Source organism: Plectropomus leopardus, chromosome 1 (genome assembly GCF_026936395.1).
Source record: "Plectropomus leopardus strain MGB_pleo_1.0 chromosome 1, ASM2693639v1, whole genome shotgun sequence".
Classification (NCBI taxonomy): Eukaryota; Metazoa; Chordata; class Actinopteri; order Perciformes; family Serranidae; genus Plectropomus; species Plectropomus leopardus.
The window spans coordinates 7,336,246-7,352,283 of record NC_142176.1 but is presented as its reverse complement, the minus strand read 5'-3'; the positions used below and the strand labels follow the sequence as shown (position 1 = coordinate 7,352,283).

The 16,038-nt window shown below is 36.0% G+C and overlaps 1 protein-coding gene across 2 annotated transcripts in view; it reads right to left on the bottom strand.

Annotated features, from left to right (window-relative positions):
* The window catches only part of mapk8ip1b (mitogen-activated protein kinase 8 interacting protein 1b), a 99,706-nt gene that overhangs the window by 35,648 nt on the left and 48,020 nt on the right, over positions 1-16,038 (bottom strand). For both annotated transcript variants that reach the window (XM_042490751.2, XM_088069370.1), the window contains 2 exons: positions 14,885-16,009; positions 10,973-11,048 (listed from right to left, as the gene is read on the bottom strand). In XM_042490751.2, the coding sequence (XP_042346685.1) occupies positions 10,973-11,048; positions 14,885-16,009 (1,201 nt within the window). The remainder of the gene's footprint in view (positions 1-10,972; positions 11,049-14,884; positions 16,010-16,038) is intronic.

Below are 16,038 nucleotides of genomic sequence, written 5' to 3'. Positions count from 1 at the left end.
CCTTGCCTTTTGGTCATTTTTCAACATCCATAATTATGGGTTTTTGGTTGTTTTTGCAAGATTCTTTGTCATGGCGTGTCTTGGCACACTATTTTATGCTGTTTTGAGGTGTTTTAAACTGTTTTTGGGACATGTCATATTTTGACTTTTTTTTTTTCCATACTATAGCCTTGCCTTTTTGGTCATTTTTTCAACATCCATAATTATGACTTTTTTGGTCGTTTTTGCAACATTCTTTGTTATGGCGTGTCTTTGCACACTATTTTATGCTGTTTTGAGGTGTTTTAAGCTGTTTTTGGGACATGTCTTATTTTGACTTTTTTTTTTTCCATACTTTAGCCTTGCCTTTTTGGTCATTTTTTCAACATCCATAATTATGACTTTTTGGTCATTTTGCAAGATTCTTTGTTATGGCGTGTCTTGGCACACTATTTTATGCTGTTTTGAGGTGTTTTAAGCTGTTTTTGGGACATGTCATATTTTGACTTTTTTTTGCCATACTATAGCCTTGCCTTTTTGGTCATTTTTTCATCATCCATAATTATGGGTTTTTTGGTTGTTTTTGCAAGATTCTTTGTCATGGCGTGTCTTGGCACACTATTTTATGCTGTTTTGAGGTGTTTTAAACTGTTTTTGGGACATGTCATATTTTGACTTTTTTGTTTTGCCATACTATAGCCTTGCCTTTTTGGTCATTTTTTCAACATCCATAATTATGACTTTTTTGGTCGTTTTTGCAACATTCTTTGTTATGGCGTGTCTTTGCACACTATTTTATGCTGTTTTGAGGTGTTTTAAGCTGTTTTTGGGACATGTCTTATTTTGACTTTTTTTTTTTTCCATACTATAGCCTTGCCTTTTTGGTCATTTTTTCAACATCCATAATTATGACTTTTTTGGTCGTTTTTGCAACATTCTTTGTTATGGCGTGTCTTGGCACACTATTTTATGCTGTTTTGAGGTGTTTTAAGCTGTTTTTGGGACATGTCATATTTTGACTTTTTTAGCCATACTATAGCCTTGCCTTTTTGGTCATTTTTTCAACATCCATTATTATGGGTTTTTAGACCATTTTTGCAAGATTCTTTGTCATGGCGTGTTTTCACAAGACTATTTTATGCAGTTTTGAGGTGTTTTAAACTGTTTTTGGGACATGTCATATTTTGACTTTTTTTTTTTTCCATACTATAGCCTTGCCTTTTTGGTCATTTTTTCAACATCCATAATTATGACTTTTTTGGTCGTTTTTGCAACATTCTTTGTTATGGCGTGTCTTGGCACACTATTTTATGCTGTTTTGAGGTGTTTTAAGCTGTTTTTGGGACATGTCATATTTTGACTTTTTTAGCCATACTATAGCCTTGCCTTTTTGGTCATTTTTTCAACATCCATTATTATGGGTTTTTAGACCATTTTTGCAAGATTCTTTGTCATGGCGTGTTTTCGCGCACTATTTTATGCAGTTTTGAGGTGTTTTAAACTGTTTTTGGGACATGTCATATTTTGACTTTTTTTTTTTCCATACTATAGCCTTGCCTTTTTGGTCATTTTTTCAACATCCATAATTATGACTTTTTTGGTCGTTTTTGCAACATTCTTTGTTATGGCGTGTCTTTGCACACTATTTTATGCTGTTTTGAGGTGTTTTAAACTGTTTTTGGGACATGTTATATTTTGACTTTTTTTTTTTCCATACTATAGCCTTGCCTTTTTGGTCATTTTTTCAACATCCATAATTATGACTTTTTTGGTCGTTTTTGCAACATTCTTTGTTATGGCGTGTCTTTGCACACTATTTTATGCTGTTTTGAGGTGTTTTAAGCTGTTTTTGGGACATGTCTTATTTTGACTTTTTTTTTTTTCCATACTATAGCCTTGCCTTTTTGGTCATTTTTTCAACATCCATAATTATGACTTTTTTGGTCATTTTTGCAAGATTCTTTGTTATGGCGTGTCTTGGCACACTATTTTATGCTGTTTTGAGGTGTTTTAAGCTGTTTTTGGGACATGTCATATTTTGACTTTTTTGTTTTGCCATACTATAGCCTTGCCTTTTTGGTCATTTTTTCATCATCCATAATTATGGGTTTTTTGGTTGTTTTTGCAAGATTCTTTGTCATGGCGTGTCTTGGCACACTATTTTATGCTGTTTTGAGGTGTTTTAAACTGTTTTTGGGACATGTCATATTTTGACTTTTTTGTTTTGCCATACTATAGCCTTGCCTTTTTGTTCATTTTTTCCTTATCCATTATTATGACTTTTTTGGTCGTTTTTGCAACATTCTTTGTTATGGCGTGTCTTTGCACACTATTTTATGCTGTTTTGAGGTGTTTTAAGCTGTTTTTGGGACATGTCTTATTTTGACTTTTTTTTTTTTCCATACTATAGCCTTGCCTTTTTGGTCATTTTTTCAACATCCATAATTATGACTTTTTTGGTCGTTTTTGCAACATTCTTTGTTATGGCGTGTCTTGGCACACTATTTTATGCTGTTTTGAGGTGTTTTAAGCTGTTTTTGGGACATGTCATATTTTGACTTTTTTAGCCATACTATAGCCTTGCCTTTTTGGTCATTTTTTCAACATCCATTATTATGGGTTTTTAGACCATTTTTGCAAGATTCTTTGTCATGGCGTGTTTTCGCGCACTATTTTATGCAGTTTTGAGGTGTTTTAAACTGTTTTTGGGACATGTCATATTTTGACTTTTTTTTTTTCCATACTATAGCCTTGCCTTTTTGGTCATTTTTTCAACATCCATAATTATGACTTTTTTGGTCGTTTTTGCAACATTCTTTGTTATGGCGTGTCTTGGCACACTATTTTATGCTGTTTTGAGGTGTTTTAAGCTGTTTTTGGGACATGTCATATTTTGACTTTTTTAGCCATACTATAGCCTTGCCTTTTTGGTCATTTTTTCAACATCCATTATTATGGGTTTTTAGACCATTTTTGCAAGATTCTTTGTCATTGCGTGTTTTCGCGCACTATTTTATGCAGTTTTGAGGTGTTTTAAACTGTTTTTGGGACATGTCATATTTTGACTTTTTTTTTTTTCCATACTATAGCCTTGCCTTTTTGGTCATTTTTTCAACATCCATAATTATGACTTTTTTGGTCGTTTTTGCAACATTCTTTGTTATGGCGTGTCTTGGCACACTATTTTATGCTGTTTTGAGGTGTTTTAAGCTGTTTTTGGGACATGTCATATTTTGACTTATTTGTTTTGCCATACTATAGCCTTGCCTTTTTGGTCATTTTTCATCATCCATAATTATGGGTTTTTGGTTGTTTTTGCAAGATTCTTTGTCATGGCGTGTCTTGGCACACTATTTTATGCTGTTTTGAGGTGTTTTAAACTGTTTTTGGGACATGTCATATTTTGACTTTTTTGTTTTGCCATACTATAGCCTTGCCTTTTTGGTCATTTTTTCAACATCCATTATTATGGGTTTTTAGACCATTTTTGCAAGATTCTTTGTCATGGCGTGTTTTCACGCACCATTTTATGCAGTTTTGAGGTGTTTTAAACTGTTTTTGGGACATGTCATATTTTGACTTTTTTTTTTTCCATACTATAGCCTTGCCTTTTTGGTCATTTTTTCAACATCCATAATTATGACTTTTTTGGTCGTTTTTGCAACATTCTTTGTTATGGCGTGTCTTGGCACACTATTTTATGCTGTTTTGAGGTGTTTTAAGCTGTTTTTGGGACATGTCATATTTTGACTTTTTTAGCCATACTATAGCCTTGCCTTTTTGGTCATTTTTTCAACATCCATTATTATGGGTTTTTAGACCATTTTTGCAAGATTCTTTGTCATGGCGTGTTTTCGCGCACTATTTTATGCAGTTTTGAGGTGTTTTAAACTGTTTTTGGGACATGTCATATTTTGACTTTTTTTTTTTTCCATACTATAGCCTTGCCTTTTTGGTCATTTTTTCAACATCCATAATTATGACTTTTTTGGTCGTTTTTGCAACATTCTTTGTTATGGCGTGTCTTTGCACACTATTTTATGCTGTTTTGAGGTGTTTTAAACTGTTTTTGGGACATGTCATATTTTGACTTTTTTTTTTTCCATACTATAGCCTTGCCTTTTTGGTCATTTTTTCAACATCCATAATTATGACTTTTTTGGTCGTTTTTGCAACATTCTTTGTTATGGCGTGTCTTTGCACACTATTTTATGCTGTTTTGAGGTGTTTTAAACTGTTTTTGGGACATGTTATATTTTGACTTTTTTTTTTTCCATACTATAGCCTTGCCTTTTTGGTCATTTTTTCAACATCCATAATTATGACTTTTTTGGTCATTTTGCAATATTCTTTTTTATGGCGTGTCTTTGCACACTATTTTATGCTGTTTTGAGGTGTTTTAAACTGTTTTTGGGACATGTTATATTTTGACTTTTTTTTTTTTCCATACTATAGCCTTGCCTTTTTGGTCATTTTTTCAACATCCATAATTATGACTTTTTTGGTCGTTTTTGCAACATTCTTTGTTATGACGTGTCTTGGCACACTATTTTATGCTGTTTTGAGGTGTTTTAAGCTGTTTTTGGGACATGTCATATTTTGTCTTTTTTTTTTTGCCATACTATAGCCTTGCCTTTTTGGTCATTTTTTCAACATCCATTATTATGGGTTTTTAGACCATTTTTGCAAGATTCTTTGTCATGGCGTGTTTTCGCGCACTATTTTATGCAGTTTTGAGGTGTTTTAAACTGTTTTTGGGACATGTCATATTTTGACTTTTTTTTTCCATACTATAGCCTTGCCTTTTTGGTCATTTTTCAACATCCATAATTATGACTTTTTGGTCGTTTTGCAACATTCTTTGTTATGGCGTGTCTTTGCACACTATTTTATGCTGTTTTGAGGTGTTTTAAGCTGTTTTTGGGACATGTCTTATTTTGACTTTTTTTTTTTTCCATACTATAGCCTTGCCTTTTTGGTCATTTTTTCAACATCCATAATTATGGGTTTTTAGATGATTTTTGCAAGATTCTTTGTCATGGCGTGTCTTGGCACACTATTTTATGCTGTTTTGAGGTGTTTTAAACTGTTTTTGGGACATGTCATATTTTGACTTTTTTGTTTTGCCATACTATAGCCTTGCCTTTTTGGTCATTTTTTCAACATCCATAATTATGACTTTTTGGTCGTTTTTGCAAGATTCTTTGTCATGGCGTGTCTTGGCACACTATTTTATGCTGTTTTGAGGTGTTTTAAGCTGTTTTTGGGACATGTCATATTTTGACTTTTTTAGCCATACTATAGCCTTGCCTTTTTGGTCATTTTTTCAACATCCATTATTATGGGTTTTTAGACCATTTTTGCAAGATTCTTTGTCATGGCGTGTTTTCGCGCACTATTTTATGCAGTTTTGAGGTGTTTTAAACTGTTTTTGGGACATGTCATATTTTGACTTTTTTTTTTTCCATACTATAGCCTTGCCTTTTTGGTCATTTTTTCAACATCCATAATTATGACTTTTTTGGTCGTTTTTGCAACATTCTTTGTTATGGCGTGTCTTTGCACACTATTTTATGCTGTTTTGAGGTGTTTTAAGCTGTTTTTGGGACATGTCATATTTTGACTTTTTTTTCTATACTATAGCCTTGCCTTTTTGGTCATTTTTCAACATCCATAATTATGACTTTTTTGGTCATTTTTGCAACATTCTTTGTTATGGCGTGTCTTTGCACACTATTTTATGCTGTTTTGAGGTGTTTTAAACTGTTTTTGGGACATGTCATATTTTGACTTTTTTTTTTTTCCATTTTTTTGCCTTGCCTTTTTGGTCATTTTTCAACATCCATAATTATGACTTTTTGGTCGTTTTGCAACATTCTTTGTTATGGCGTGTCTTTGCACACTATTTTATGCTGTTTTGAGGTGTTTTAAGCTGTTTTTGGGACATGTCATATTTTGACTTTTTTAGCCATACTATAGCCTTGCCTTTTTGGTCATTTTTTCAACATCCATTATTATGGGTTTTTAGACCATTTTTGCAAGATTCTTTGTCATGGCGTGTTTTCGCGCACTATTTTATGCAGTTTTGAGGTGTTTTAAACTGTTTTTGGGACATGTCATATTTTGACTTTTTTTTTTCCATACTATAGCCTTGCCTTTTTGGTCATTTTTTCAACATCCATAATTATGACTTTTTTGGTCATTTTTGCAAGATTCTTTGTTATGGCGTGTCTTGGCACACTATTTTATGCTGTTTTGAGGTGTTTTAAGCTGTTTTTGGGACATGTCATATTTTGACTTTTTTTTCCATACTATAGCCTTGCCTTTTTGGTCATTTTTTCAACATCCATAATTATGACTTTTTTGGTCGTTTTTGCAACATTCTTTGTTATGGCGTGTCTTGGCACACTATTTTATGCTGTTTTGAGGTGTTTTAAGCTGTTTTTGGGACATGTCTTATTTTGACTTTTTTAGCCATACTATAGCCTTGCCTTTTTGGTCATTTTTTCAACATCCATTATTATGGGTTTTTAGACCATTTTTGCAACATTCTTTGTTATGGCGTGTCTTTGCACACTATTTTATGCAGTTTTGAGGTGTTTTAAACTGTTTTTGGGACATGTCATATTTTGACTTTTTTTTTTCCATACTATAGCCTTGCCTTTTTGGTCATTTTTTCAACATCCATAATTATGACTTTTTTGGTCGTTTTTGCAACATTCTTTGTTATGGCGTGTCTTTGCACACTATTTTATGCTGTTTTGAGGTGTTTTAAACTGTTTTTGGGACATGTTATATTTTGACTTTTTTTTTTTCCATACTATAGCCTTGCCTTTTTGGTCATTTTTTCAACATCCATAATTATGACTTTTTTGGTCGTTTTTGCAACATTCTTTGTTATGGCGTGTCTTTGCACACTATTTTATGCTGTTTTGAGGTGTTTTAAACTGTTTTTGGGACATGTTATATCTTGACTTTTTTTTTTTTCCATACTATAGCCTTGCCTTTTTGGTCATTTTTTCAACATCCATAATTATGACTTTTTTGGTCGTTTTTGCAGCATTCTTTGTTATGACGTGTCTTGGCACACTATTTTATGCAGTTTTGAGGTGTTTTAAGCTGTTTTTGGGACATGTCTTATTTTGACTTTTTTAGCCATACTATAGCCTTGCCTTTTTGGTCATTTTTTCAACATCCATTATTATGGGTTTTTAGACCATTTTTGCAAGATTCTTTGTCATGGCGTGTTTTCGCGCACTATTTTATGCAGTTTTGAGGTGTTTTAAACTGTTTTTGGGACATGTCATATTTTGACTTTTTTTTTTTCCATACTATAGCCTTGCCTTTTTGGTCATTTTTTCAACATCCATAATTATGACTTTTTTGGTCGTTTTTGCAACATTCTTTGTTATGGCGTGTCTTTGCACACTATTTTATGCTGTTTTGAGGTGTTTTAAGCTGTTTTTGGGACATGTCTTATTTTGACTTTTTTAGCCATACTATAGCCTTGCCTTTTTGGTCATTTTTTCAACATCCATAATTATGGGTTTTTTGGTTGTTTTTGCAAGATTCTTTGTCATGGCGTGTCTTGGCACACTATTTTATGCTGTTTTGAGGTGTTTTAAACTGTTTTTGGGACATGTCATATTTTGACTTTTTTGTTTTGCCATACTATAGCCTTGCCTTTTTGGTCATTTTTTCAACATCCATAATTATGACTTTTTTGGTCGTTTTTGCAAGATTCTTTGTCATGGCGTGTCTTTGCACACTATTTTATGCTGTTTTGAGGTGTTTTAAGCTGTTTTTGGGACATGTCTTATTTTGACTTTTTTAGCCATACTATAGCCTTGCCTTTTTGGTCATTTTTTCAACATCCATTATTATGGGTTTTTAGACCATTTTGCAAGATTCTTTGTCATGGCGTGTTTTTCACACTATTTTATGCAGTTTTGAGGTGTTTTAATCTGTTTTTGGGACATGTCATATTTTGACTTTTTTTTTTCCATACTATAGCCTTGCCTTTTTGGTCATTTTTTCAACATCCATAATTATGACTTTTTTGGTCATTTTTGCAAGATTCTTTGTTATGGCGTGTCTTGGCACACTATTTTATGCTGTTTTGAGGTGTTTTAAGCTGTTTTTGGGACATGTCATATTTTGACTTTTTTGTTTTGCCATACTATAGCCTTGCCTTTTTGGTCATTTTTTCAACATCCATAATTATGACTTTTTTGGTCATTTTTGCAACATTCTTTGTTATGGCGTGTCTTTGCACACTATTTTATGCTGTTTTGAGGTGTTTTAAACTGTTTTTGGGACATGTCATATTTTGACTTTTTTGTTTTGCCATACTATAGCCTTGCCTTTTTGGTCATTTTTTCAACATCCATAATTATGACTTTTTTGGTCGTTTTTGCAAGATTCTTTGTCATGGCGTGTCTTTGCACACTATTTTATGCTGTTTTGAGGTGTTTTAAGCTGTTTTTGGGACATGTCTTATTTTGACTTTTTAGCCATACTATAGCCTTGCCTTTTTGGTCATTTTTTCAACATCCATTATTATGGGTTTTTAGACCATTTTTGCAAGATTCTTTGTCATGGCGTGTTTTCGCGCACTATTTTATGCAGTTTTGAGGTGTTTTAAATTGTTTTTGGGACATGTCATATTTTGACTTTTTTTTTTCCATACTATAGCCTTGCCTTTTTGGTCATTTTTTCAACATCCATAATTATGACTTTTTTGGTCATTTTTGCAAGATTCTTTGTTATGGCGTGTCTTGGCACACTATTTTATGCTGTTTTGAGGTGTTTTAAGCTGTTTTTGGGACATGTCATATTTTGACTTTTTTGTTTTGCCATACTATAGCCTTGCCTTTTTGGTCATTTTTTCAACATCCATAATTATGACTTTTTTGGTCGTTTTTGCAACATTCTTTGTTATGGCGTGTCTTGGCACACTATTTTATGCTGTTTTGAGGTGTTTTAAGCTGTTTTTGGGACATGTCTTATTTTGACTTTTTTAGCCATACTATAGCCTTGCCTTTTTGGTCATTTTTTCAACATCCATAATTATGACTTTTTTGGTTGTTTTTGCAACATTCTTTGTTATGACGTGTCTTGGCACACTATTTTATGCTGTTTTGAGGTGTTTTAAGCTGTTTTTGGGACATGTCTTATTTTGACTTTTTTAGCCATACTATAGCCTTGCCTTTTTGGTCATTTTTTCATCATTCATCATTATGGTTTTTTTTGTTGTTTTTGCAAGATTGTTTGTTATGGCGTGTCTTGGCACACTATTTTATGCTGTTTTGAGGTGTTTTAAGCTGTTTTTGGGACATGTCATATTTTGACTTTTTTGTTTTGCCATACTATAGCCTTGCCTTTTTGGTCATTTTTTCAACATTCATCATTATGGGTTTTTTGGTTGTTTTTGCAAGATTCTTTGTTATGGTGTGGCATGTCACACTATTTTATGCTGTTTTGAGGTGTTCTTATCTGTTTTTGGGACATGTCATATTTTGACTTTTTTGTTTTTCCATACTATAGCCTTGCCTTTTTGGTCATTTTTTCAACATCCATAATTATGACTGTTTTGGTCGTTTTTGCAACATTCTTTGTTATGGTGTGTCTTGGCACACTATTTTATGCTGTTTGGCACACTATTTTATGCTGTTGTGTATATGTAGCTCCTCTAAAATGGAGTGAGGTAACTGATGCTTTTTGCATTTCTAAGTTTGAATAAAACCTGCCTCAAGCAGTTTTAATCTTTTTCTACCATCCTTGGATGTTCACTTTTCATTCCTGTTAGAATCTGGTGAGTGGCCAAAAGACAAAATAAAACAATGACACAGGTTGTTGGACAAAAGCAAACTTTCTGTTTGCTGCCTAGTTTTGACCATGAATGAATAAAACTCACAAAAAACAAGCGAGGGTAGCACCACAAGTTCTCCCAGATACACCCTGGAGGGGACAGACTAGAGATGCACCCTCAGCCCGAGTGGTAGGGGGTCTATCTTCTGGTTTTGTCAACCTTGAATGTAAACACTGCTGGGTATCCATCACTCAGAAAAAGGAAAAAGACATCTTACCTCTCTAATAAGCCACTCTTGCAGGACTGAGGTGGCATTTGATTATTTAGATTGTCTGTGTAACAGGGAGACACAGACGCTTAATGAGGAGAGCTGTGGCTCCTTGACTGTCATACTATAGCATGTCGTCCAAAATAGCATAAAAATGTCATGCTACAGCATGTCGTCCAAAATAGTATAAAAATGTCATGCCATACCAAAAAAGTCATACTTTGTCAAAAGTTGTCATACAAGCACCATAGCATAGAATGTCTGAAAACTTTCATCATAAAAGTAATGTAAAAGCAAGCTGAAAAAGAAGTTAAAAAACACAGTAAAGTATGTCACAGATATGGATGTCTAAAATAATGTAATAAAAAAATCAAAATATGCCGTTTTGAAACGTTATCTTAAAAACATTATAGTAAAGTACCTCTGAAAAATATGTCATTAAACATCATAGTAGAGTATGCCATAAACTTTTACCAAAAATCACAGAAAAGTATGTCAAAAGTATGTTGAAAAACAGTCATAAAAATGTATATTTCATAACAAGATAGTATGGTACATCATAAAAAAATCATTAAAATCATGGTGTAGTTTGTTGAAAAAAGTAAGCATGTCGAAGATTAATAAAAACATCATTGTGTGCGAAAAAAAACATGGAAAATTCACAGTATAGTATGTCTAAAAAATAAGTAATAAAACTATCATCATATAGCATGTTGTAAAATCTGTCACAAAAACATGTATTGTATATTTGGGCCTGGGCCAACAGATTTTATCCCAGGACTCCTTGTGTTACATATTACATTAAATTACATTTAATAAGAATAATGACTAAAACTGCTGTTTTCAGTCAAGGTACAAAATTAAGTTTGGATGATGATGTTAGTAAAGGTGATGATGATGCAGTTCTTCCTTACCTGTAGACAGCTCTGTGGCTCTGATCCCTTTCCTCTCCATTTATGATGCAAGAATATAAACCAAAGGACTCTGCACCTTGAAAACAAAAGAAGAGGAAAAGAGATAAGGTGGAAAAATGACACGATGCAATAACAGACTGTGCCAGCCTGTATTTCGCTGGCAAAAAAAAAAAAAAGACAGACAGATTTCAACAAAAGTCCATCGTATCCAAAATGACAACACAATAAGGGCACACTGTGTTTACTTTTAAGCACACATGCATTTTTTAGGACCCATGAATCACACTTTAATTAGGCGAGAAACAGATGAGCATTGTGTTTTTCTACCTACACTCCCCTGAGACATCCCTGTCCTGCATTGCTCAGATAAATCGCTGTGGTGTTTCTAATTAGTCTGCGTAACACATGGACGGTATCCAAGAGGACAGTGGGGACTATTAAAGGAAATGACCACACATACATTATAGACGGATCTCTGTTTCTTTCATATGAATCCTTCCTCCTGCCCATTACTGCTGGCTGCCTCACACCCACAGAAACACTGAGATGTGGGTCAATGCATGACTCGCTGGTGATACTTCTTCCTGTTTTCCCAAGGTGAGAATCAACCCAGTGAAGGCAAATCCTACACATGGGTGGGACGTTTTTAAAAAGTGTTTATTTGTGTGACTCTCTGCGGGAGATTTAAAAAGCAGCTTTTAGTGTAGCGGCTAAGACAAAGGAGAAGAACAATACCAGCAAACTGGGAAAACAGAAAAGGTAAATGATTGTGATTGACATTTTGACCTTTGTTTTTTTTTTTAAGCCCTGCTGCTGCATATATTATATGTCCTCTGATCACGGCATGCCTTCAGCAAATGTTCAATCAGAACTGAAGTGTTCTATATCATATACAGCAAGGATATAAGCAAATTTTAAAAAACAGTGAATACATGAAAATAGCTCCCGGAGGTTCTCAAAGTAAAAGTTCCTCTCATGCTGACTCTTTTGTTGCACTTTTTAATTAATTAATTTTATCGGCAATCATTAATATAAAATGTTGATACAGATAATCAGTAAAATGCCAAATATTGGCAACAATAATCACCCAGGCTAATAATCTGTCTAACCCTGATGTAGTGTATCACACACTGGAGCAGAACGATGCTGCCATTGTTTGGTTCTGTGTAAAAATGCAGAAAAAAGGCGAGGCTTAGTTTAGGCCGATCTGCTGAGATGTGGAAGACCTGGAAATGCTGACCAATCAGAGCAGACGGGCCCATTTCGGGAGGGGGACTTTAAGAAATAGGCGCTAGAAGAGAGCATCTCTTCTAGCGCCGAAGTTTTGATCATTTTTGACCGCAAAAGCATGAAAACATATTTTCGGTTCTATTAAAGCAAGTATGATCTTGAAAATGAGCATAATAGGTCCTCCTTTAATAACACAGCTGTACCCGCTGCAAAAAGACTTTATCAAACACTGGAAGCAAATACACCTTGAGCTGCTTTTATTTTGTGAATCCTATAGGGTCACATTTTAATGCAGAACACTAAAAAAAAAATCAACAATGTCCTCCGACAACATGTGGTCTGAAAATCTTCACGATTGCAATTTAAAGCAGTCAAAATACACATAATGGTGACAAAATCCAGTCTAATAAAACTACAGGACCGTCTTATTGCGTCTTTTCATTCTCAGTCTTTCCAAAAACCTTCTCTGTTTAAGTGCCTGGAACAAGACTTAACTAACTTGTTTTTGAAGGTGTGACTGGTCGGGAAAACAGAGAGGGAGAGAGGGACAAATCCACAAAACTGCAAGCTGCTTTTGGCTCAGTTGTCCCTCCACCCTGCAGGCCTTCGACGTCCAGCTGGGTTTCAGCCCTGAACGTGCTGCTGTCAGAGCGCTGATAACGACATCAACAAGGCAGCAAAAATTGCAGCTTTCATTTATAACACTTGCAAGCTGTTCTGGGTATTGTGGCCTAAATTAGCATGATTTTATGGGTTTATCTTCAAGCTGCTGGTATGATGAAACAAAATTTGCAAACAATATTCCCCAGCCAGTTTCAAATGTGATTCTACAAGATGAAGTTAAATCTAACACAGTGCAGTCAGTGGCAATGTCCAGGGTTACATGTGATGTGGACGATGATGATCTGTGCTGTGTGAGAATATTCCAGCTCCTGAATATCTCTGTGACTTTGCTTCATCAGCCACATCGCTTTAAGCCTGTCCCACCACACTGCCAATTCAGCCTGACAGCATTCACCACTGTGTTCCTCTGAGTTTAAAGGGGAATTACACAGAATAACAGCCTGCTGTACCTTCCTGCCTCCTTTTTGTTTAACACACAGTTCTGTGGGGGACTGAATGTCTTGTATTAAAAAACATACAAATTTAAAATGATGTGGAAAAAGAGGAAGCAGGAATGTTATTTTTAGCTATCTAATAAATGGGTCAAGAACAAAATATCAATGTCAAAGATGACCTATTATGCTAATTTTCTTTTCCACTTCTTTTTGGGTTTCTACCGGAACATGAATATTCATGCATTCATCCCTTTACGACGCCCTCTCGAAAAATCCCAGTCTGCTCTGATTGGACAGCATTTTAGTGTCTTTTGGTCCTCTGCACCTTTGCCCCCTCATTGCAGCCAAGAAATGACTGTGATGGAAGATTTTCTACCATGAAAAATCGCCAATAAACACTTCAAAACACATTTCAGCAGGACTATGATCCAAAGTCAGACTTATTCAAAAACAGCAACAACCAAAGTGACATGTTCCCTTAGCGTTAGCATGTAGCTGCATATAGCAGTGTAGCTACAGCTAGGGAATGACTTAAAGAGTATAGTAGCATTTTTTTGACAAAGAAAAATTCCCAATAAAAGCTTCTTAACCAAAAATTTCACAAACTAGTATGTTCCTGTAGGAATATGATCCAAATTCAGAGAGAAATTAACAACATCTACGACCAAATTTATGTGTCCTGACATTAGCATGTAGCTACATGTAGCTTTGTAGCCTATGTAACGTAAGCACTTGCAGTAGCGTCCCTGGAGCAGATGACCATATAAGGAAATCATCAGCTCAAAGCCAAAGTGGAGAAAAAAACAAAAAACAGTATTCAGAACAGCCTGAAGCATGAGGCTTTTGCTCACAGGGATTACTTTTACATACATTTAGCTAAATATGTGAAACTTTAGACGGATCTTTTAATATAAAGATCCGTCATTGTGATATGACACATATAATACTAAACAGGGAGAAGCATAACAGGTGCCCTTTAAAAATAGATGTTACATCATGTAAGCATTGTGAGGCTGCCTCATATGCAAACACCTGTCTTAGTTTGCATGTCTTTGCATCCTGTATAGTCACAGAACAAAAACCAAGCCCAACCACAACCCACTCTCATTATTTAGACTGTTTTTTATTGTCTTGAACCTGCACACATTTAGATAATCTATTAACAACTGTGTTATTTAGTTTCAAATTTATCACTAACAACTATGAAATACCAAATAGCAAAAATCTGAAGCAAAAATCACTTAGAAGAAAGTGAGGAAAAACAAATGAATTCTAAATTTGTGTAATATTAACCTCTTACACATAATGTTGTTTTATGGCATGTTTGACTCGGTAATGTGGCTGTTATGGGTATCGTGGTTTTTACACTAATATTTGTCCATTATTGACATGTCACATGCCATTTATGTATGCAAGATGACTTAAAATACTTATTATTATTATTATTATTATTTAGATTATTACGCTTTACTTTCATTACTTTTAGATGATCATTTTTTAAATATTTATAGTCAATATTAATATTACTTTAATAAGTATTACTATGTCATATGATTTCTTAAAATGCAAAAAAAAAAAAAGAAAAAAAAAGAAAATTCACTTCTATAATGGCAATACTACTTACTGGAGGAGCGAGAGCGTCCGTTCATGAAGACGTTGAGGAACTTCTTGGAGAAGTGCAGATCGACCTCCGGAGTGGAGTCCTCAGACAGACAAGCTGTGGCCTCTCTCCTCACTCCTCCTATCTGAATGCCATCCTCATCCTCCTCATCCTCCTCCTCGTACTCCTCCCCGATGGCCGACTCGTAGGGAGAAGAGACACAGTTGTCATAGACGGTGGCTGAGTCGCTGTCGTCGCTGTAGCCTTGGTAACACTGCCGGAGACTGACCAGCTCTAGCTGAGCGTGCTCATCCACCACCAGTGTGTATTTGACCGAGTCATACGAAAGGCCGCTGGCCTCCGAGCTCATGGAAGTTCTTACCGGGGCTTTGCTGCCACCGCCATCCCCCTTTCCTCCCCCCTTCCTCATCCTTCCGTCCATTATTATCCTGTCCACATCCTCATCCTCCCCACAGTAGCTGTCATCTGTGGCGTCCACGTACTCCACCGATGATCCTGGTCTCAGCATGACCCCCGCCCCCGTTCCTGCCCCCTTCTGGCTGAGGTCTAGTGTGAGGGATGAGCGGGCCATGCGGGGCGGCGTGATGAGGGACTCTACACAGGAAGCATAAGACGGTGGGGGGACATAGACCTCGTCCTCCTCATAGATGGATGGGTTTGTCCGGTCTGGAAGAGGCTGGTAAGGAGGCGGGCCCTCTGTGTCGGAGCTGATGGACATGCGGCCCTGCTCAGTCTGCTGCGAGAGGAAAGGCCGGTCCTGAGCGTTGGGTGGGTCTAGGGGGTCGGCAGAGCGCTGCACAGGAGTTAGATAGATCTCCTCGGTGGGCTCTAGATGAACATCCGTGTGGTAGCGGATCCTCTCCCGGTGGTTTCCGCCTCCATCCGCCTTCCCCCCCGGGTATAGAGGAGCTGGTGTGTAGTTCTGAGGTGGTGGTGGCGCCGGCGGCTTCTCCTGAAGCTTGGAGCGAGTCCCAGCCGTTGTAGATGAACTGTGCGAGTGTCCAGAGGTGTGGCTGTGTCTGCAGGGAGCGTCAGTGGAAGTCCCGCGGTCTTTGGTCTGCGCTCCCCCGCCCTGCACCTTGTCCTCGTCGCTCAGACAGCTATGCTCGCGTGGAGGGGTGAGCTCACCTGGAGAGATAGCGGACGCAAAAAGCAAC